Source organism: Solanum stenotomum, chromosome 4, assembly GCF_019186545.1.
Source record: "Solanum stenotomum isolate F172 chromosome 4, ASM1918654v1, whole genome shotgun sequence".
NCBI lineage: Eukaryota > Viridiplantae > Streptophyta > Magnoliopsida > Solanales > Solanaceae > Solanum > Solanum stenotomum.
Window position 1 is genome coordinate 56,496,407 of NC_064285.1, and position 14,223 is coordinate 56,510,629.

Consider the following 14,223-nt stretch of genomic DNA (forward strand, 5'->3'; position numbering starts at 1 on the left):
GGAGTTATTTGCTAGAAAAAATCACCAAACTTCTTTTTAAAGGTCAAAGTCTTATACTAGTCCTTATGTTTCAGTTTGTTTGGCTTAATTTTTTTATTTTGTTTTTTGTTAATTTATAAAAGAAGTCTCTTTTCTTTTCTTTTTTTTGGCAACTTTTTAAGTTTAACTTTTCACATGAGAATTAAAAGACAATTTGTTACATTTTGCATATATGTAGTTTAAAATTATAAGATTCAAAAGGTTTTTTTATTTATTTTTAAATTAATGTCAAATCAAAATCAAACAAACAAATTGAAACAGATAAAGTATTACAAATTAAAATAGTAACTTATTCTTCATTATTGATAATCTTCCATCCATGAAAAAGCATTCTTTTTTGTTTGGACTAGGAGTTGTAGGTGTGGGGATGGTAGAAGAAGAAATATAAACCTTCATGTTGTAGTTTTAATTAAAAGAAAAAATACTAAAGGTTTTTTCATTCTGAAAAATTCCCTCTTCTAGTTTCATTTTCATGTAACCTTCTGCATTTGACACCATTAGAAATGAACATAAAAGTCACCTGCACACATACATATTGTACTCCTCTTTATATATGTTTCAATTTATATGATAAATTTGAAATTTGGAGAGTCATTCAAATTTTTATATGATTTTTAATTATTTTAAGTAGTTAATTATTGTGGTTTATAATACTTTTTACATTATTTTCAAATAATATATATTACTCTTTATGTTCCAACGCGCAAATATAATTTCAAGAGACAGTCATAATTTTTATGTCTTTCAAATATTTCAAGTTATTAATTATAGTGATTTATAGTTCTTTTTTATAGCATTTTCAAATGATATATAATGTTACTTCTTTTTTCCTAGCACCAATAGAATTTCGAAAGTCAATCAAATTTTTTACATGTTTTTGAATATTTTAAGTTGTTAATTGTCATAATTTATAACATTTTTTTACATAACTTTCAAATTTACCAAAACAATAATTAAAACGGTGAAAGTATAGAAATTACATAAATACCCTCGACTAGAAGTAGGCATATTATCAACGAAAGGTGTCTGATTCTAGATTCTTCTATATTACTAGTAAAGTAAAGTAGTAAAATATGAAATATTACATTGTCCTAATTATATATGTGTGTAAAGTGCAGTCTATAACCTTCAATTGGGCTAATGATGTTGTGATAAGTGGCTTACTATCAATCAACAGCCAGGTAACACACCTTGTGATCAATAGTTGCAACAATGTAATGGTTAAAAATGTAAAAATAATAGCCCCAGACCAAAGCCCAAACACAGATGGCATTCATGTTCAATCATCAACAAATGTTACTATCATTGGTTGTAGAATCAAAACTGGAGATGATTGTATATCTATTGGTCCTGGTACAAGAAATCTTTGGATGGAGAAAATTTTATGTGGACCTGGACATGGTATTAGGTAAGTAATGCTATAACTATCTGACAATATATGTATAAATTTAAGTATATGCGCGATCATCCCATCGAAAATGTTAAATTGTCAGAGAAATCATAACGTTGTACGCATACCTCCTTCATGTGCGGACTTAATTCTTTTTTTTTAAATAGGGAAGCATTTTTTTTTATAGCTAATGCATGTTTATATACTTTTACTTGTCACTTTTAACATATTAAGAAAAAAAATACTATTATTTTCATATGATATCCTTAACATTAGTTACTTATTCTTCATATCATTTACTAATATCTAAGACTATATACACCAATTAGCATGTACATGGGTATGATGGTAAAACAAATTACTTCATTTTTTTTTAATTTGGGGGTCGGAGAAGGGGAAATTAATAGGGAGATGATTATAATGTGCGGAAATCAAACCTTCACCAATAAGGTGGGAGTTCAGATAGTCAACCAAATGAACTACTAAGATTCTCCAATAAATACTTCATTTATTCACAGTGGACAAGTAAAAGTGAACAAGGGGAATAATTCATAGTTCATTTTTGTAGTTTCACCCAAAATCATTTAGACATAAGTAAAGTCAGTACATTCATTGGGAAATCTTAGTAGCTTGGCTACCTGAACTCTCAGCTTGTTGGTGAGGGTTCGATTTCTACACATTATAATCTCCTCCCCATTAATTTCTTCTTTCTCCACCCCAAAATTTTATTTTATTTTTTTTATAAAAAAGGTCAGTACATTCAATATATGTACACTACAAAAGTTGCTTATCAAAGTATATAGGGTATAATACTACTTAATTAGACATAAAATTTTATTTATGTGACATTTTGTTGTTTGTGTTGCAGCATTGGAAGTCTAGGAAGGGAATATGAAGAAGATGGGGTGCAAAATGTGACATTATCTTATTCTATATTCACAGGATCTGATAATGGATTAAGAATTAAATCTTGGGCTAGACCTAGCACAAGTTTTGTCAAAAATATTAATTATCGTAATATAGTCATGAAGTACGTCGATAATCCAATCATTATTGATCAGAATTATTGCCCAAACAGCCAAGATTGTCCACAACAGGTAACACTTGAATCAGAATCATATTTAAGGAAATTATTTTTTGCATTTTTCACATTTATAATTTTAAAAAAATAGAAAAAGGAAAATACAAAAAGTAGAAGAGAGGATTTAGACCAATATATGTACATAGATCAAAGTTAAGAAAGGAAAGCATATTCTCAATTGTTTTTACAAAATAGACGTGAAATTCTTGATTTAGCTAGAATTTGCTTTTTCTACTCCTTGCAAGTATTGATCATCAAAGGAATGATTTTTAATTTGTGTTATCTTATCGGAAACAATCACCTACCTCCTCAAGGTAGTGGTAAGGTCTGCATACGCTCTACCCTCCTCAGACCCCACTTAAGGGATTTCATTGGGTATGTTTTGTTGTTATTCCTCATATCTAATATTCGGAACAGGAAATGAGATCTTTTGGCAACATGAGCAAAGCCACCTTAGGCAAAGGGTGGTCCAGTGCACACCCTTTGCCGGAAAATAATATGACGTACAATGGTTAAATATTAGTTACTATGAGTGCATATTTAATTTTGCACATTTTTAATATGATTGAGAAGAAAATTTGCACACTCTTCACCACATTCCTGGCTCCACCACTACTTGGCCACTTATAAATTGAACATAAGAAAATGATCTTTATAAATCTCTTATACGTAAAAACGAAGATTTTGTTTCATATAAGAGGAAATAATTAATGAAATTTTATTTTTTGTGGTTATTTTTCAGACTTCTGGTGTGAAGATTAGTGAAGTAATATACAAAAATATAGAAGGGACATCAACAACTGAAGTTGCTATGAACTTTGACTGCAGCCCAAGCAATCCATGCCAAGGAATTCAGATACAAGACATAAAGCTCACTTATATGAACAAAAAAGCAAAATCATTTTGCAACAACATTCAAGGAACTAAAAAAGGAGTCATTTTGCCTGATACTTGTATATGAATAAATAATAATTATATTTTTCATGACCATGTATATTTATTTCTTTATATCAACTCATCAATTTAAATTATTATTTTCATGGTCCTAGTTTATGTGATGTTGTTTGACTTGATACAGAATTTAACTAAGAAAATAGTATTTTAAAACTTGTGATCCAAACAAGTCGTAGATGTTTGTGTAATTATAAATTATCTCATTAAGAGTAAATAAACATTTTAAAATTAAATTATTAGTAAATATAATAATATGTCGTTCTTGTTAGGTAATCAATAGGTATAGTTGAGAAAGGATCTTATACTAAATAATGTTAAATCCAAATTATTATATCTATTAATGAATGAATATGACATATCAAGATCATTTTTCCTGTAATTAATTATTCAAAAAATAATATTCTTATACTAAATAATATTAAATCCAAAGTATTATATCTATTAGTACTCTTTCGGAATATTTAGTTAACATTTTTAAATTATTCTAAAAAGTAAACATAAACAGAATACGTGAAATTTCTGGATTCTCGAAATTGATTTCGTTGTTCACAACTTCACATAAATATTTATTTAAAAAACACATATATAACTTTGAAAAAAAAAAATAAAAAAATGAAGGACTGTTAACAAAACGATTCAAGCCTCACGGTTAAAATAAAAAAAGGAAAAATTACCTAAACACAACTTATTTTATCATATTCTCTAAAATTTCCTACCATTTGAAAAAATTACAAAAATCTCTATTTTCTCATTTTCTCTCCTATTATCAGATACATCACTCTTACATGATGTATCAAATACGTGTGTTTTGTATCAACAAAGGTAATGTATCGAGACAAGTGTGTCTTCTATCAACAAACGTAACGTATCCGTACGATGAGTGATGTATTTGAAATCCTTAAATTTCAAGAGATTTTTGTAATTTGGAAAAGAGTGCGGATATGATATAATTAGCTCTTAACACTATGAAATTTGTGTAATTTTTACAAAATATAATCTACCTTAGATTTCAAAAATATTATTTAGTGTAACAATAAGTTAATAAACAGAGTATTTTTGCAGAAGTACCAAAGAAAAATGATCCTAGCCTCTAATATTCATTTGTACATTTGGCCGACATCCACTGCATAATTGTAAAGTAATGGACAGAATAGTAATGGAGAGGCTCCTGTCTTGATTATTATTTTCTCAACGCAAATTTTACTTCTGCCACCACCATTTGATGCTTCTTCTTTCTTTTTTTTCGTGGCATTGCTCAAAGAGTGATGAAGAACACCCACATAATAAGTAAACCAGAATCTTTTGATGGAACTGCGGTCGAGCTGCAGAAAGATGAAGGAAATAGCCTTAGAGAAATGCAATTGGATGATCTGCACCATCTAGTTCTGGTACAAGAGGCTATTCATCTTGATATCGCGCCAAAAACAGAGAATGTAGTTTAGTTAACCTCTAGTTGGTTGAATTATGGAAAGTGGTGATGAGGATCGTTGGAATGAAACTAATTCGCAATCAAAACTTTTGACTTGAGGAAATTATGGCGGTTTCTAGTTAGAGTTAACTTCTCTTCTGCCTCTGCTGCTTTTTCTCGGACACCACGAACAATATCCTCAGGAGCTTTCTCTACAAACTGCACATAGGAACTCTATAAGGTCCACGACATGGAAAAATGGAAATGGAGAAGCAGGACATAATATTGTTAGATTTTAACTATATGCTGTATTGACAGTCAAGGAGAATGTTTTTTTTCTGAGAAATGTTTGGTGCTCTGATGTAATTTTATGTTTGGCGTTCATTAATTTTATCCAGCAAATAGAGAACTCACACTTGGAGAACTCAAACGAGCCATCAGTCCATCATATTCCGCTTGCAACTTGACAAGGCGCTTAGAGAGACGCTGCACTTCAGCAGAGATGTCCACCATATCTGATAGAGGAAGATAAGCTTCCAGACCTTCACCCGCAACAATGTGGACAGACTGATTCGCATCTCCTGCAATTCATCTCATATTAAGATAACACTACAAGGAAACAAACATTAAACTAGAATGCTCTAACCCACGGTAGGGTTTATCAACCTTTCACATGTGATACCAAAATCAACATACCTGGAGGAGATTCCACAAAATTGACATTTCCCAAATCCAGTCTCGAAAGAAGAGCCAAGACATCTCTTTCTCCCTGCATTAAGTGACAGCCATGTGTTTAAATCTAGATAGGCATACAAAAAAATTCTAGTAAGAAAAATGCATTTCAATACAGAACAAGATTGAGAACAACAAAAGTGACTAATCTGTTATAATACGGTCACCCTGTGCTAGGCTGACCTCACTGACTCAGGAGGCAGATAATGAACAGCACATCCAATTAACTTTGTTTCATAAGCAGTAAGCCTCAGTCGAAGCTAAGGTAATCCTTAGCAGGAGTAAGTATCGCTGTACTACATCTGTTTACTAAATATAAGTCGAAATGGTATCTTGTGACAATAAATTTCAGAGAATTCACTACCGAACACTTTTTTGTGTTTTTCTACCTGTCACATAGAAAGGGTGCATCACTTCCTCAACCTACATCCCTTGGGGTCCTCAAGAAAGTAATATGAAAACCAAACCTTCCAATCACTAAACCTTCTCGATATCCTTTTGTCAACCCAAATGGCCTTACAAGGTAACTGAGATTGCACACCTCCCAAGTCTCAAATAAGAAAATATAACCCAACGTCAAATAAAGTTGGGGTCAGCAAGATGAATCTTATTTAATCATTGAAATCTTTTCAAGGCCAAACAAGTCGAACACTATATAATGTGTCTTGTCGAGCAAACTTAAAAACTAGAGGTTCTCTAAACTCGCACTTTGTAACACCTCAGACATTCCTAGCTCAGATCAGGTCAAGAGAAGCCAACAAAAAATTCCAAGTCTGCAGAAATTCTGTGTTTTATGAGGCTCCATCTACGGGCCACAAAAGAAACTATGGACCATAGATGGTAGTCGTAGACCAACTTCAGAAACAGGAAAAATAGTCTGAGATCTTCGAGTTAAGTTTACGTTTCATAAACACTATTTTACGGTCGCAGACTTGATCAGTAGATCAAGTTCAGAAACTTGGCAATTCAGCCTAAACAGGAAGAGCCTGGTTTACGGGTCGTAGAATGTTTTACCAACTGTAGATTGGTCCGTAAAACATCAGAAACTCAGAAATTCCCTCTAATTTCTACGAACAGGGTTCTATGGTCTGTAGATGAAACCACAGACCGTAGATGCCCCCTCGTGGAACCTGCCGACAGTTTTTAAATCAGGGTCGTTTTGGTCTTTTTTCACTCTTTTAATCCCGATACTATGTCGTTTTAACCCATTCTAAGTGGGATTAAGGAATTTTTATCATCCAAAACATCCCCTCTCGCACGAGTCCCAAGAAAAACAGATTTCCTCTCTTTCAAAGTTCCTCTCAAGCAAGAACTAGAGTTCCAAAGCTTCAAGTCTCCATTCAAGAATTCAAGCACTCCAGGTATGCGGGATTTCATCAATGGGTATCCTCTGACCCATTGAGTCCCAAAGAAACTTCAGATTTCCAAAATTCTTACAGAAAGGCTAAAGAAGGTGATGCCAAAGCTGGTTGACTCTCAACAAATGGCCTTTCTGAAAGGAAGACAGATCACTGATGCTGTTCTCATTGCAAATGAATGTCTTGACTCAAGAGTGAAGGATAAAATCCCAGGCATAATGTATAAACTGGACATAGAGAAGGCATATGACCATGTTAACTGGGAGTATTTGCTTGGAATTCTACATAGTATGGGTTTTGGGAGGAAGTGGATAAGATGGATAAGGTTCTGCATTAGCACTGTCAAGTTCTCAATACTAATAAATGGTTCTCCTGAAGGTTTCTTTCCGGCAAGCAGAGGCTTGAGACAAGGTGATCCACTCTCACCTTTCTTATTTTTGCTAGTCATGGAAGGCCTGAACAATATGATTAAAACAGCGCATAGGAATGATTGGATAAGGGGTTTTAATGTGGTCAAAGAGGTGAATACTAGATTGGAGATCACCCATCTGCAATATGCAGATGACACTTTGATTTTTTGTGATGCAGAAGACAGCCAACTAAAAATTTTGAGGATAGTTCTCATACTATTTGAGTCAGTATAAGGGTTGCACATTAATTGGAGAAAGAGTCACATCTTTCCAATCAATGTCATGCCTAGAATACAAAATCTGGTGGATGTTTTGGGTGTAGAAATAGGACAGTTACCACCAACATACTTGGGTATGCCTTTGGGTGCCAATAGCAAATCCAAAGAGATATGGAATGGAGTAGTGGAAAGATGTGAGAAAAGATTGTCTAGGTGGAAGTCTCAATATTTATCAAGAGGTGGTAGATTAGTGCTGATTAACTCTGTTACTTAATGTAAGTTTTTCCCCTTCCAGCAAAGGTGGAAGAAAGAATTGATGCTCTGAGAAGGAATTTTTTGTGGCACGGTGAGAAGGAATATAAAGGTTTCCACCTAGTCGAATGGAAGACACTGCTACTATCCAAAGAAGCAGGGAGGACTGGCAATCAAAAATCTTAGGAAGCAGAACAAAAGTCTTCTCATGAAGTGGTTGTGGAGATTTCCTTTAGAAGAACAATCTTTGTGGGGTAGGGTGATCCAGGCCAATTATGGGAAGGAAGGACCTTGGAAGACTAAGGAAGTGGCATCCACATATGGAACCAGTTTGTGGAGATCAATTAGAAACTTATGGCATGTTTCTATGCAAAAACTGAATGTAATGTGAACAATGGGAGGAAGATCAGGTTTTGGGAAAGTAACTGGTTAGGGAATGGAAGCCTCAAACGCTTGTTCCCAGATATTCATCACCTGAACCAACAACAAGAGTCGACTCTTTATGAAGTTTGGTCTAAACATGGATGGAACCTTACCTACAGAAGACTGATGCAAGACTGGGAGGTGGAAAGATTGGTTGAATTTTATGGAACACTTAAGCAGTTCTTAGGATTCAAGGAAGGAGAAGACACTCTTAAATGGAAATGTCATAATAAAGGTTTATTCACTGTTAGTTCTGCATATAGAAATATGAATCAGATAGGATCCCAAGTTAACTTTCCGCCTTGGAAGCTTATATGGAAGGTTAAAATACCATATAAAGTGGTAGTTTTTACTTGGTTGGTGGTGAAAGAGGTTGTACTTACACAAGAGAATCTTATGAAGAGGGGAATACAAATGTGCCCAAGATGTTGTTTTCGTGAGCAGGTTGCAGATACAATTAATCATTTGTTCTTACATTGTAAAGTGGTTGGCCAGCTGTGGAATTTGTTTACTAGCTTCAGAGGTATAATAGCTTCAGAGGTATAGGTTGGACTGTTCCAGGGAGAACAGGACAGGCTCTAGAAAGCTGGAATATGGAGGGCAATGGCAGCACAGACAAGAGTAGATGGAAAATTGTCCCAGCTATTATTTGGTGGACCATATGGAAAGAAAGGAATTCTAGGAATTTTGATAACAAGAGCACCCCTCTGCACAAGATTAAAATGAACTGCATTATCACTTTTTGCTATTGGTGTAGTTCAGAGTATATAGATGACCCTGTGGCTATTGTAGATATTCTAGGGTCCTTATAAAGGTGAAAGGAGGATCTAGGGATAGTTCTCTTTTTTCTTCTTTCTTTTCTTTATCTTTTGTTTATGCCCGACACACATGTGTGGAGGGAGGATATGATGTAAATTTTTGGATACCAGCTTTGAGCTGATGATTGATAAACAAATGTTACCTTTATCAAAAAAAAAAGTATATTGGACCCTTTTGATGGGGATTATACATCAAACTTCATATAGTAGCTCACATGGTTATAAATCGCTTAGCAGTACCTCCCACAGTCAGTCCTTCATTTATTGTATGACCAAGCATTCAGTTATTTGAGTACAACATATTATCAGATTTCATGTTATTTACTTGGTCAATGTATCAGTATGTCTCTTCAGTTCAGCATGTTCAATATTTATATTTATCATGTTACATTTAAAGTATTGACCGCATACCTTTTGCCTATATTATTTGACAATATAGGTTTGGACGTTCAGCACTCAGGCTATGGTTAGTATGACTCCAGATCAGCTTAGTAGTATTTTGGTGAGTCCTCATCCTTCGAGGACATCCCTTACATTTCATTCCATATATGTTATTTCAGTTTTAGACATTTAGAATTAGCTAGGGACTTGTCCTAGCAACCCGTTTAGTAGAGGTTTTCAGACAGTCGATCTAGACTCAGCTTATGTTTATCAAATATTTGTCTATCAAAGTTATAAGACTCTTTCAGTTTTAGCTTCCGCATTAGAAATATCAGTTATCTTCAGTTGTTGTTACGTTAATCTTAGTGTCAGGCCAGACCATGAGGTTAGCTTGGGGTCATTTGTGGCTCTAAGCACCATGTTACGACTAGGGTGTAGTCTTGAGTCGTGACCCAATTGTTCCTACATTGACATAAAGTCTCTAACCATAATAAAAGGACTCCTAGTAAACACCGACTCCAAGGTAAATCCAAACACAAGTACACAACTGAACCTTAATACCAACTAGGAGTGGCAAACGAGTGGATCGGGTCGAATATGAGCCGATCGAAAACGAGTGGATCGGGTCGAATATGAGCCGATCGAAAACGAGTTAAAGAAAAATGGATAAAGTACTCGACTCGATTCATATTTTAAATGAATAAAAACGAGTTACCCAATGGATAACATGGGTAAATATGGGTACCCATATTATAGTAGGAATCTTGTTAAAAGCTTTAAAAACAAAATCTTTTAAAAGTTTTTTTATTATCCCACCGTGTACCAGCCCCCCCCCCCCCCCTCCATTCCAAAAAAATGTAAGAAAAATTATTTTTAAAAAAAATTCCTAACCACTTCTCTTTCTTTTATGAATGAACATCTTGTACCCATTTAACTACCCACTTTTAAATGGGTAATATGAGTATTATTCGTTTTTATCCNTTTAAAAAAAAATTCCCAACCACTTCTCTTTCTTTTATGAATGAACATCTTGTACCCATTTAACTACCCACTTTTAAATGGGTAATATGAGTATTATTCGTTTTTATCCATTTTAAATGAGTTGGGCACACAATCCATTTAAAATGGGTAAATATGAGTAAATACCCATATAAATTACCCATTATGCCACCCCTAATACCAATAATCTCCTATCCCCTATATGGATCCTTTTCTTGAGTTGTGTCTGAGCAAACTCCGCATAGATTCTGAAACATTGTAGGCTTTTAGGTGACTCTTCTACATATCACTTTTAATCATCTGCAATCATCCCCTCATTGCGCCTACAGACCAATGAATGTGGAGGTCTACATAGGATGTGGTGAAACTATCTCAAGCAAGCCTCTTATTTTATCCTCTCTTTGTGCTACTTACACTACCTTTCAAATGTGATCATTTCTAATTATTAGAGTGGGTTAGAGTCTCACATTGGTTGGGGCATGGACTGGTGGTTTGCTTACATGAACTTGGGTAATCTTCCCCTCATGAGCTTGCTTTAGGCCCAAGTGCCATATTTTTTCATGATATCAAAGCCAGGTCCATGCCCATTTGGTGTCCCGGTCCAAACTCCAATTGGGCCTTGGGGGTTAAGAGTCCCACATTGCTTGGGGAACGGACTGGTGGGTTGCTTATATGGACTTGGATAATCCTCCCCTCATGAACTAGCTTTTGGGGTGAGTTAGGACAAGGTGTCATATCTTTACATGGTAGCAAAACCAAGACCACTACCGTTTGGGCTCCCAGTTCATGCTCCAATTGGGCCTGGGCATGAAGGGGCCTGTTAGAGTAGGTTAGAGTGTTACATTGCTTGGGGAATGAAACGGTGGTTTGCTTATAAGGACTTGGGTAATCCTCCCCTCATGAGCTACTTTTGGGGTTGAGTTAGGCCCAAGTGCCACATTTTTACACTAGTCTTATCAAATTTCTACTAGTTACACTCACTATCATATGAGATCATTTCTAACCTTATCAAATTTTGTATGTGAAGTCTTTAGAATATAGAGAAAAAATTTCCTTCAACATGTATCCTTTTCATGAATCATGATAGCAATGATAACCACCAACATTACGCGTAAAAAGGGAGGAAAGATGATAGAACAGTTCCTGTTGAATTGATTATCAACAATGTCAAAGAAAGCTCCTTAGTTGACAATCTTAGAATATGAACAATATGGTATCTATTGACCAAAAACTGAATAATAAGGGATGTAACTATTCTGATTGTAGAGGGAAAATTTTCTTTAATATTTTATCGAATGTTATGGAATATCCTTCAGTATCTCCTACAAATATCCAAAGAATCTAGACATATATTGAAGCTAGGAATATTTTAACTTAAAATTTCATTAATCTGCTTGAATTTTGGAGGGTCCAAAATTTTTAAGTGTGCCTGCATTTTTTCATGTTCTTTTGATTAGTAACACAGCAAAATGACACCAAAAAAACAAATAGCCACCACGTTTCAGAAAGAAAAGTTACCTGAATAAAGAGAAGGTAATGAATAAAGTGGAGATCTTACAGAGATATACTGAATGACATCTGGATTTGCGACGATAGATGCAGAAATAAGCTTCGCTGGCTCAACTGCATACTCTGCTCGTACATTTCTGATGGCTCTAGTCTGAATTGATGGAAGGGATATATTATTCAGGAAAACAAAAATTAAATATAAAATTAAAATTAGCACCAAAAAAAGCTGAAAGTCAAACTCACCAATGCTTGTAAATTCTCAAACTTTTTTATGGAATCAATATTCCTGGGAAGTGATGTAGGTGGCCACGCAGAAACTATAAGAGCTTCCCCTCTACTGGGTAATGCCTGCAGAAATCGGAGAGTCAAACTGCAATGAGAACAGCATGTACCCTTAAGCTATTTCGCTGTTGAAGCAAAAATCAGATGTTCTTATAAGATTTTCCAGATTTTGGAGCAGGCCAAGTTACTGGCTTGCACCCTCATCAGCTAGTAGGCCCATGGCCAAATAAAGCTGGTACTTAGAAATATATGTAGAATAATTGAACAGTATCATCAACATTGTAGTGCATATTAGAATCCTAACTGTTGTAGTTCATATTAGAATCCTAACATTTTTCCAATGTTAACCATGATTGGAAACAAACAGGTACCACTTGTCTCCACTTCGTCTATTTTTTAACACAATTAGAAATTTATATCAGCTTCAACATTGACAATATTTCATCAGCTATTTACTACTACTTCCAAATTATGCAGCCTATTTTATTTGTACTAAGAAGTGACGGGACTCAGATAAAGAACACAATCAAATACTTCTAAGAGAAGAAACCCGACCAAATAAGTCATAGTTTGAATGACTTACCAGTTTCTGCTGACTGATTAAGATATTAATGCATTTCAGAAAATCAACGACAACAAGCTAGGGTGTGATACAGACTAGGGAATCTCACAGTCTAGGTGGAAGGTCATGCAACATCAACAACTAGGGGTTTTTTTCTTTTTTTGCAGACCATTTCATTTGATAGTGCAGATTCACATGTGCTATACCTTTCACAGACATGATTATACTAAAGAACAACATAGCAAAATTAACATGGAAAAGAACTATGATGCAAGATTATCAGAATAGTAATAAGTTGGGAGGCTATTATGCCAAAAGACTCAGAGTGGATTAGGACCCAAAGTTATGGATCAGAATTAGGATTGATAAACTAATATATTTGTGACCTTGTGTGAAAAGTGAGTATTGATAAACTTTAAGTTTTTCATTTCTTTTTCCCTTTTTCTTTTTGGGGCGGTGGGGATGCATTCACCAGAGGTTGGCTGTCATCGATAAATGATATTTAACCAGTGCTGTTAAAAGCTTGCCTAAGATGTGCGTAAGCTTTGGAGCATACTGAAGTGCTCATTGTGAGCTTCACGTTGCTTAGTTGGCACTTTATAGTTGGCATCAAGCATGCACCTCTTCACCGTTGTAAATATAGTTAACAAAGTGATACTTTAATTGTCAAGAAAATAGTTTGATTGAATTGTTAGTAATTAGGAATAAGAAATTAGAGACTTAGAACAAGAAAACTACCTCTAAATCCTTAGAAGTTAACACTACATATCTTCATCAAGTTAAAATTTTAAAATGGTTTGTGAACTTGATTGACATGATTTTCATTTTGGATATTTCTCTTAATTATAGTCAGGTCAATTCTTGTGTCCAAATAATTATTATTTGTACTCGTAGTAATATTTTCTTATATTACATTTAAACTTTTGTTTTTCTTCATTAGCGCTTTATTTAGCTAAGTAAAATTGCAATTTGCGCGTAAAGCTCCAACAGAGAGCCTTTTTACACTTTTCTCTTTTGAAAAGGGCAGCACCGTGCAGGGGAAGGGCCACACCCCAGGGGGTGTGATGTCAGATTTTTGTTTTAACTACTCTATTTAACGAGCTTTATCGCCTTCAAAGTTGACTCAAAGGAAAATCAAAAGAAGAACTACCCCATTGTAAACCACCTTAAATTCAGATAATTCACACATCTCACATATTTGCATGTAAGCTTTAGTTACCAAGGGGTGAACGATATGGATATTTTGTTATTCCACTATAAGTCTATAATATTCTGACTTCTGGAGTGGAACTCTTTCCCATAGATTGTAGGTTCTCATAAATATCTGACTGCATAATCCTCACTCATCTTGTATCATCAGGATTTGACATTAAGTATACTGATACAAAACAATAGAAGTGACTGATC

The 14,223-nt window shown here is 34.5% G+C and overlaps 2 protein-coding genes across 2 annotated transcripts in view; one reads left to right on the top strand and one right to left on the bottom strand.

The window, feature by feature from the left end:
* Nucleotides 1–3,471, top strand: part of LOC125862705 (polygalacturonase-like) — a 4,175-nt gene extending 704 nt beyond the window's left edge. Inside the window, exons 2-4 of the mRNA XM_049542831.1 lie at nt 1,158–1,447; nt 2,298–2,526; nt 3,253–3,471. Coding sequence (XP_049398788.1) covers nt 1,158–1,447; nt 2,298–2,526; nt 3,253–3,471 — 738 coding nt within the window. The remainder of the gene's footprint in view (nt 1–1,157; nt 1,448–2,297; nt 2,527–3,252) is intronic.
* Nucleotides 3,472–4,695: 1,224 nt separating this feature from the next.
* The window catches only part of LOC125861575 (valine--tRNA ligase, chloroplastic/mitochondrial 2), a 46,252-nt gene continuing 36,724 nt past the window's right edge, over nt 4,696–14,223 (bottom strand). Inside the window, exons 26-30 of the mRNA XM_049541438.1 lie at nt 12,216–12,320; nt 12,022–12,123; nt 5,569–5,641; nt 5,287–5,453; nt 4,696–5,091 (exon numbers count right to left, since the gene is read on the bottom strand). Coding sequence (XP_049397395.1) covers nt 4,963–5,091; nt 5,287–5,453; nt 5,569–5,641; nt 12,022–12,123; nt 12,216–12,320 — 576 coding nt within the window. The 3' untranslated portion in view covers nt 4,696–4,962. The remainder of the gene's footprint in view (nt 5,092–5,286; nt 5,454–5,568; nt 5,642–12,021; nt 12,124–12,215; nt 12,321–14,223) is intronic.